At 50.8% G+C, this 8,575-nt stretch overlaps 1 protein-coding gene across 1 annotated transcript; it reads right to left on the bottom strand.

The window, feature by feature from the left end:
* Positions 1 to 583: 583 nt before the first annotated feature.
* Positions 584 to 5,515, bottom strand: AKAW2_81049S (putative membrane bound C2 domain protein (vp115); the record flags this gene model as incomplete). Its single annotated transcript, XM_041682138.1, has 7 exons — positions 584 to 1,918; positions 1,968 to 2,110; positions 2,162 to 2,302; positions 2,356 to 4,767; positions 4,823 to 5,078; positions 5,165 to 5,227; positions 5,303 to 5,515. 7 exons carry the CDS (start codon positions 5,513 to 5,515, stop codon positions 584 to 586), a joined length of 4,563 nt encoding a protein of 1,520 aa, XP_041549010.1.
* Positions 5,516 to 8,575: the final 3,060 nt, after the last annotated feature.

The raw sequence follows: 8,575 nt of genomic DNA, 5'->3' as shown, positions 1-8,575 counted from the left end.
CTCAGGTCGAGACCCATCAGATGGATGTCTTGTCTTACGTCTTCAGCAGCTCCTCCAATGATGAGAAGAGGCTCAAGCACCTGCTGGTTATCCCGCTCTCTGTATGGAAGTGTCGGTCAGATTATTCCGTCGACTACTACTCCTCCGTACGGAGGGTATCAATAGCCGATCCAGCCACGATGCAACGATACGATGGTTTAGAGTTACTACTAGTTTCTTTGAACTGGGCGGTGAATCGGGTTAAAGTCAGAACTACTCCGTAGGATAGTTAATACCTTCAGGGTAAAGTTGGATCAATAATATCTACATACATTACCCTACAATCACTGGTCTCAACCCATCGTAGCAAATTTTCTGATTGTCAGCCGCCCAATTCGGCGGTATCCAAGCAACACTACGCTAACTCGAACAAACCCCATGGATATCACATCTCATCTCGTCACGTTAAGCGAATCAAAAAAGACAACGGTGGTGGATGTTAAGGGGGGGGAAAACAATACAAGTAACAGAGTCAATGTCAAAAAGTGGAAATAGAAATATACAGTGAAGTCGTCAATGGCATATAATCACGGATCAGCATGAATCAAGCTCCGCTGACACTCCGCTTGCTGAGGAAGCTGCGGCGACCCGTCTTCTTAGAGTCCGGGCTGTCCATCACCTCCGAGGCTCCATCATTGTTGGAGTTAGCCGTGCCCGGACGAAGGTTATTCTCGGACATCGCAAAGCTGCTGCGCAGGGTGACCGTGCCGGTGCCAATCTTGACCTGCTTGTCTTGACCGGCCACAGAGCCCTGGTCATCCACGAAGAAGAGTGCCTCGCCCAGCTGCCCGTCCGAGCCAAAGGTGGAATGGTCAACCACCCGCACTTGGTATTGGGCATCGGCCGTCGTGTTGTGCACGCGGCACGTTTCATGCGACGGGTCGTAGTAAACAGGACCGCCGCCAGACTTGATAGCCTTACTCTTCAGGACCTCCTTGGCGCCCTTGGGACCGATGGCCTTAATGAAGACTCGCACGTTGGCGTTGGGAGGGTATCCGGACGCAGAAACGACCGAGATAGTGGCCGTTCCCGTCTCGCCCTTACCAGCAACTCCAAGGCGGTCGCCGTAGTGAGACGCAACGCTACGACTGCGGGAGTGCTGCAAGTTGTTGGTGGTCGCCGAGGCGGGAGGAGTCTCTCCTTCGACCAAGATGGCCGCAGGAGCAAGGGGAGCAGGAGTCTCCTCCTCGGCCTCATGCACGCTAGACCCATCGTCTCCACGGAATCGTCCCATGATGCCATTCTTCAGGAAAGAGGACCCTTCGTGCTTGAGGAAGGACGCACCCTTGATCACGTTGCCACCAACGAAGCCGACACCCTTGACAGGAGCACCGACAATCTTGCCGGGAGTGGCGAAAGTACCAGCGAACGTAGACGATCCCTGACGTGAGCGAACCACGTACGAGGGCTTAAAGAGAAGCTTCAGGCGAATCGCACCCGACTTCCCGTCAAGCGGGAGACTAATCTCCTTCGACTCAAACGGAGTCAGCGAGGTAATGTCGAAGTGGGTACCACCCAAGTAGTCGGCCTTGTCACCGAAATCCCAGTCATACACATCAACCCGGCAAGTGCTATTGATCCGAGATTTGATATCGGTCTCAACCATTTCATTCCATGCCGGATGCAACGTCTTCTTCTGCACCTTGGTCTTGAAGACTTCCTTGTCGTTGAGACGGAACTTGCAGTACGGATCACTGAAGCCGTTCCGATCAGCAGACGGCAGGTCGGCAGCGTCCAGGAAGTGCACCACCAGGGTTCCCATGTTGTTGATACTCTCAGTCGGGTCGAGCTTCATGGTGACAGGGATATACCGGGCACTAACGGTAACCTTGCTCACTTCTCCCTGAGCAGAGCGAAGGGTAAGGTCGGTGGGAGTATACTGCTTCATGTTAGCCGAATGACAATCAGTCAGGAGAGAGGGGCCTTACCAAGATGCGCTGCAGAGTGGTAAGGGTATCTCCAGTCAGCTTAGCAACCGTGTGGTCATCGCTCTCATCCTTGGTGTTGTTCTTGTCGATGATCCGGAGAGTAATCTTGGAGAATTCGAGTTCACGAACAAAAGCATCGCCAACTACAATACATCATTAGCTGAGTAACAACAATATTCTGGAAGGGCACGTACCATCGTCGATCTTGGCCGTCTTGCTGCGGACCTTGGGCGAAGAGTAGGCAGGGAACATGTAATCATCCATGAGCACTTCCACCTGAACGTTGGGGCGAGAGAGCTGGACTTCATGCACGTTGAACACGATGAAACCAGATTCTGTAACGGAGTCAGTTTGAGCACAGAGCTGGAGGGCATCGAAGCAAACGCACCGTATTTGGTAAGATCCTCCGCAGAGATATAGGTCTTGGGCACCTCCTTGATCGATTTAACCGACATAGTTTCCGAGTCCTTAGCAGTTTGCGGCCGAGTGCCGTTCGTGTCCAGGCTTGCGCGACTGCTCTGAGCCTCGGGGGTAACACCATTCGGAGAAGTTCCATTAAGAGCAGTGGTCGCCTTGGAGTCCACGCTAGCAGTCTTGGAATGGCCGCCCACACGCTTGGAATCGGTGCTCTTCCGCGACAACTCGGCTCCCTCCGCATCGCCATTGAGATTCTCTTCCTCCTTCTCCTCATCCTCGGGGTTGACCACGGGAATGGACGGGTAGAAGGCAACGGTGTAGTTCAAAGTACCCTTCTGAGAGCGGCCGCTGCGCAGAGGACTGGAAATAAGCTGCCTTTCATCGTCAACCTCATATCCGCCTTCCTCGTTCTCCCGGACGTAGTCGGAAACACGAAGATCAACAGAACCCAGTGTACGATCGTCATTGATGGTTTCCTCATCCATGACCTCCAGAGTAATCTTCTCCTGGGGGCTGTGGACGGGAACGTAGACCACCTCGTCCCATTCGGGGTTAAGGTTATTCCTGAAAGTGACAGTCCGTGCTTTCTGGTAACCAGAGAGCAAAACTCTTGCGTATGGGTCGGAAGCACCGAAGGCTTCCAAGTTCCGAAGATCACTTGCACTCTTGAAGTGGAAACGCATGACACCAATGGGATCAACATAGCCGGAGCCTCCCGCAATTCCAGCCAGTGCAACAGGCTTCCAGTCCAGAATCAGCTTGGCACGGCCCGACTTAGCACCGTTCAGATGGAACCATTGCTGGCCCTTCTCCATCATCTTGAGCATGTCGTTCATCTTGATCTGGTAGGTACCGATGACCGGGTCCCTGCCAAGGTCACGATCATCCTTGATGACAAGACCGAGACGGGCACTCTTCCTGTCAGTGACCAGGAATTCCTTGGAGGCATTCTGGAAGATAGGGTTGTTCGTGCGCTTCAGCTTCTTCGTGATGTGGATTTCCTTGCCGTTCAAGAGGAGGACACCGTAAGGGTTGAGCTGGCCAACCATACTCTTCGATGCGTCCAAGTCCTTAGCCTGCTCCACGACGAAACGAGCGATACCGGTGTTCATTTCCGGGGGCGGTTGAGTCTGACCATTTTCAAGCTGGGTTCCCTCCAAGACAGGGAAGAACCGAATATCCGCATGAATCGCACCGCGAGATCTTCCGCCTGCCATGACTTCCAGGTAGAGACCCTCGTGTTCGGCCTGCTGTTCGAGCCTCTCCAGAGGGAAGGTGGCAGCTCCCAATTCCTTGTCCTTGCGGAACTCGTTCCAATCATACGGGGTAATGTTCAAAGACTCAGCAAAGGACGTAATGATAACATAGATCGTTTCGTTCCACCTGGGGCTGTCGGTATCGTTGATGGTCTTGGTGCGACCCAGTTCAACCCGATTGTTCAAAGAGACAACCGCATACGGATCAGGGGTACCGGCAAACGCGTCAGGGTTCTTGAGCTGGCGAGCGCCGTGCAGAGTGACAGCAACGACACCAATGGCTTGGTCTATCGCGTTGCCAGCCAGCATCTTGGCGATTTCAACCGGGAAGACATTCGGAGCGTACATCATCGGGCGCAGATTGCTGTGAATCTGATCCTTGATGAAAGTCTCCAGACCAGGGATGAAGTTGATGTCAAAACCGAGGGTATCACCACCAAGGGGTTTGCAGACATAGTCGATCTCAGGGGGTTCCATGAAGCACACATCCACTCGCTCGATATGAGGGAACGGGATTTGCAGCTTAACCTTGACGCGCATCAAACCGGTGCAAGCCATGTCTTCGACGATAACATCGAGACCCTTGCTGACCAGACCTTTACCCAGTCGGACTTCCAGAACAACCTTGGGGTTGATCTTGTTCTTCAGCTGGCGGGCAGTCAAATCCATAGTGTCGTTGGGCGTGAAACTGAACTTCCAGTCCATGATGACGGTGTCGACCTCGGTCTTGGGGTATGTCTTGACGTGCTCCAAACGCGGCGGCTTAGAACCGAGCACGAAAGTCTTCAGGCGCAGGTTGTCGATCATTGCCGGGGTGGAGGTACTCAGGACCTGATCAACCGAGTTGATGATCGTATCACAGAGGACGGGAGCGTAGATAGGCCAGAACTTGACCAAAAAGCTGTTGATCCATTCCAGACTCTCGGTGTCGGTTTCCAGGCGCTGCTTGGCCATTTCACGGTTCACATCGTCTCGGAAGTTGCGGCGGACGCGGCGAATGGACGTGCGGTAGTACGTACTACAAGCGGCCATGACAATGAAGATCCAGGCCAAACCTCCGCCTAGAACTGCGATAACCCATGACGAGAGACAGGCGAACACGATGACACCAGCGTTGTGGTACCAATCTAAGCAGTCAGGTCAGTTTCCCCTCGAGCGGCTAAGAGCTGCAGATCTCCTCACCTCCAAAGAACTTGTCATCCAGTCTTCCCTCCAGGAACGTCTGGTGATCCAGGAGTGTGCCTTCCTCCTTTTCTTCCTGTGTTGGTTGGTGTTCAAACTGCGGGGCCCAACCGGTCCGGTCGCGAGCCCAGCGCATGTCTTCTTCGACAGGAGCTTCACCATTTGGAGCAGCCGAGGCCTCGTCGGCTTTTTCCTGTAGGAGGTCGGTGGCGGATCTCGGAGGGGGTAGGTCGTACTGATCAGGGGTGCCGTCGTCCTATAGTAGGCCAACAGTGCTTAGCGATAATTCTCTGGGGTAAAAAGCAGAACAGAAAAATGCAATGATTTGGGTATGAAGCTTACTTTGTCGGTCACGACAGCCACACCTTTCGGTTTATGTTCATGATGAAAGCCCGGGGGGAGACGCTAGATAGCAAAGAAGCTCTTATCAGCTCACAGATGCCCACGCGACACACTCCGTCAATCTCGGTGAGAACCTACGGCTCTTGCTGCGGCAGCCTTGTCGTCCGGGGATGCATCGGGATCGAATTGATAGGCCGGGACGCCAGCCTTTCGGGTCTCCTCGACCAGAGCCTTTTCGACAGCTTCGGCCCGGAGATGGGACTGGGGGTCCTGGGAGGCCTGCTGGGCGACCTCAATGGCGCCCTGCTGCTTCAATTCGGCCTTGCTGCCCTCTACGTCTTGCGACGCCATGGCTCTGAGGGGGTTGAGGAAGAGGGTGCGAGCCTCGGGTGAAAATTCACCTACTACAAATCCCCAACCGGTACAACCTGAATGATCCGGTCAATGGAACTTGCCTTTTCCCCTATTCGTTTGGTGGGTGGTGATGGTAGGTGAGGGGAAATCGCAAAGGGGGAGGGGGAGGGGAAGTTCGAGTAATAAGGATGTGAGACGAGCAAAGGTACTACAAAGGACACAGAGAGGGAGCGAAGAAAAAAAAGTGGGTAAGGATAGAGGAGTTGAGGGACCACGCCGAAGGAAGTGGATAGATTGCTGGCGCTTAGTGTTTGGATGGTTGCCTTGCCGTGGGACGGTGGAAGGCCTCCGCAGCGGGGAGGTGGCTCAGGCACGGCAGCTCCGGGAAAGCTATGGATGGGAGAAATGTCGGGGATGGTCGGGGGCAAATGGAAGGTAGTAGTAGGATGGGGATAGGAGTAGGAATGGGAAAGGAGGGAGAGAAGCGGGAAACAAGCTTTACTTACCTGAAGGTTAAAGCCGGATGATGATGATGATGGGGGAGGAGAGTAGGGAAAGGGAGGTGAAATGGGAAAAAATACGTAGTAATGAGGAGGAAACGGGGGGAAGAGGAAGAAGGGAAGGGGATACCGAGGAGACAAACGAGAAGATGATCGATCGGGACGATGGAAGAGAGTGAGTGGATTGAGTTTCGCAAAAGTCACAGCAACTTTCTAGCCACTTGCGTCAGGGAAAAAGAGGAAAGGGAAAAGGAATCGTGGCTGGTGAAGGCCACTTTGCTATTCTTGGTCGATCCAGACAAATTTCGACTCTTTCAGCAATTCCGATTTATTTTATTATTATTATTGCCTAGGTGGGATATATCATCATATCATATCACATAGTAGTACTGTAGGGACTCGAAACGGTGACGGCTGCACGACCTAATGTCGGTACCACTCGGGATGCGAAACCTGGATTCAATTGTGACAGTTTTCATTTAATAATAAAAGAAAAGGAATTAATATTAATATCTGTGCGGCAGATGTGGCCATGACATCAAGAGCACCAAAAAAAGCAAAGACGAGAAAATAAAAAGAGAGAGGATCTTCGAGAAGGGAACGGCTGCCGATCGCATCCAAGGCGACCAATTCTCGTGGAGGCAGCATCTGCATTACTGTGAGCCCTTTCTCCCCACATCTGCCCCCTTCCAGATTCCCGGTACGCCGTCTCACTCCTCCCTAAGTACTAACCGATCAGGAGATCTCCAACTATTTACAAAAGTACTACTATATACAGATGGTAGTGACATATTCCATCTTTTTCCCCGATTCAATCGGGAGATAACAAACAATCAAAGAAATTCTTCAGTTTCACCCAGTTAATTATCTACACGAACAACAAGAAGTATCTCCGCCGAGAGTGCACGATCCGAAACGCCATCTACCATGGATATCCTGTCAAGCAGCGGACCATCGACTAGTGGGCGCCGGTCTACGATCTATTGGCATTATGGATTGTGCCCTGCACCGCCACCGATGGGGATTTTCTCTCCTCTCCTCTTCCTCCCCCCTTCTTGGTTTTCCGCCACAATTGCGGGTTCCTCTGCCTCTGATTTCCGAAGTTCTCTCTCTCGCAGTTACTTTCGGGCTTTGGTTTGGCTTTCTTCGCTAACTAACCATCCTAGAGCCGGAATTCTAACCCTCCCAGGGCTTAGTGTTGACCAGCACATATTAACTACAGTCCCAATGCCACGAGTCATGCTCGTTCTTATTCGTCAATTCTGACCTGAGAATATTAACTGCAACTTTGGTTGGTAGCCCTAAGGTCCATACCCCCTCTTATCTTTAGTAAGGAGTACTACTACGATATCCAAAGAACGACAATAGTAGTACTAAACTACTAAGAGTACTAGGATTGATTCCCTTCCAAGTTTACACTGCATGCGTAACCCCTTCCTAGTCAAGTATAACCTCTAATCATCATCAGCGCTAACATCGTTATCCCATGCAGTAATAGTGGCAAGGTGTTGTTACACGTGGCATGCAATGAACTGTCCATTTATCCCATCATCCTTTCCAAGGCTGCAACAATAAGAAAAAAACAAATCTGATACATAATAATGCAGGCAGGCTACAGCGCTTTCACAATTCACACTTGGTATTTATTATTATCTCTTACAGCAAACCAAAATAATACAATTATAAATCAGGAACAAAAAGAAAAGAAAATAAAGCAACCTCGAAAAAAAGAAAAAAAAAATTGAAACAAACCCTTGTACCCTGTCTACGCAATCATCGTAGATCCAATCTGAATTGAGAAAAGAAAAAAGAAGCAGTCGGTTAGTTAGATAAAACTTTGACATGAAAGTTGTTTTGTTCCAACGGATCTGCAATTTTCTCATTTCACTTCTCTTTTTTAACTACTAACTGTTGTCAGCCCGTGTCGGGAATCCACCACAACACCATCGATCGGCCTATCTACTTGGCTGTAATGCAAATCTCACCACCTACACAGTACACAGGATGCCACCCTCAATAAGTGTAACTCCGTAGTACTTACTCACAAACAAATAATATGATAATTATCATGCACTACAACCCCCCTCCCAAACGAAATCCCAACCCTAATCCACATCCACATCTACATCCACATTCCCAACTAACAAACAAACAAGCAAAGCAAACAATCCGGAAATGACTTCCACAATGATTAAACCTGACTAACCACATTGTACTAGCTAGTAGCTACAGCTCAGCCCAGCGGATTTCCCTTTCTCCTTCTCACCAGCCACACACACATACCCAAAGAGGGAATGAAGAAGTGGGCAGACCGCTGCCCAGTAAAAATTGAAAAAAGTACTACGTACGTACCACAGCAGGAACGAACGAACGATGAACAAAAAACGGCACGGACCCAGACTTGATGGATGAACGGATGGGCGGAGAAAAAAAGAAAAGAAAAAACGAATTTGCCACAATGTAATCTCACTGCGGATTTGTCCCACATACTACTACATTGGTGACTACGTAGTGGATATCAGTCGATTCCTTTCGGGTCCGATTGGAGATAAAGGAG

Source organism: Aspergillus luchuensis, chromosome 8 (assembly GCF_016861625.1).
Source record: "Aspergillus luchuensis IFO 4308 DNA, chromosome 8, nearly complete sequence".
Lineage (NCBI taxonomy): Eukaryota > Fungi > Ascomycota > Eurotiomycetes > Eurotiales > Aspergillaceae > Aspergillus > Aspergillus luchuensis.
This window is presented reverse-complemented; position numbering and strand designations above follow the sequence as displayed.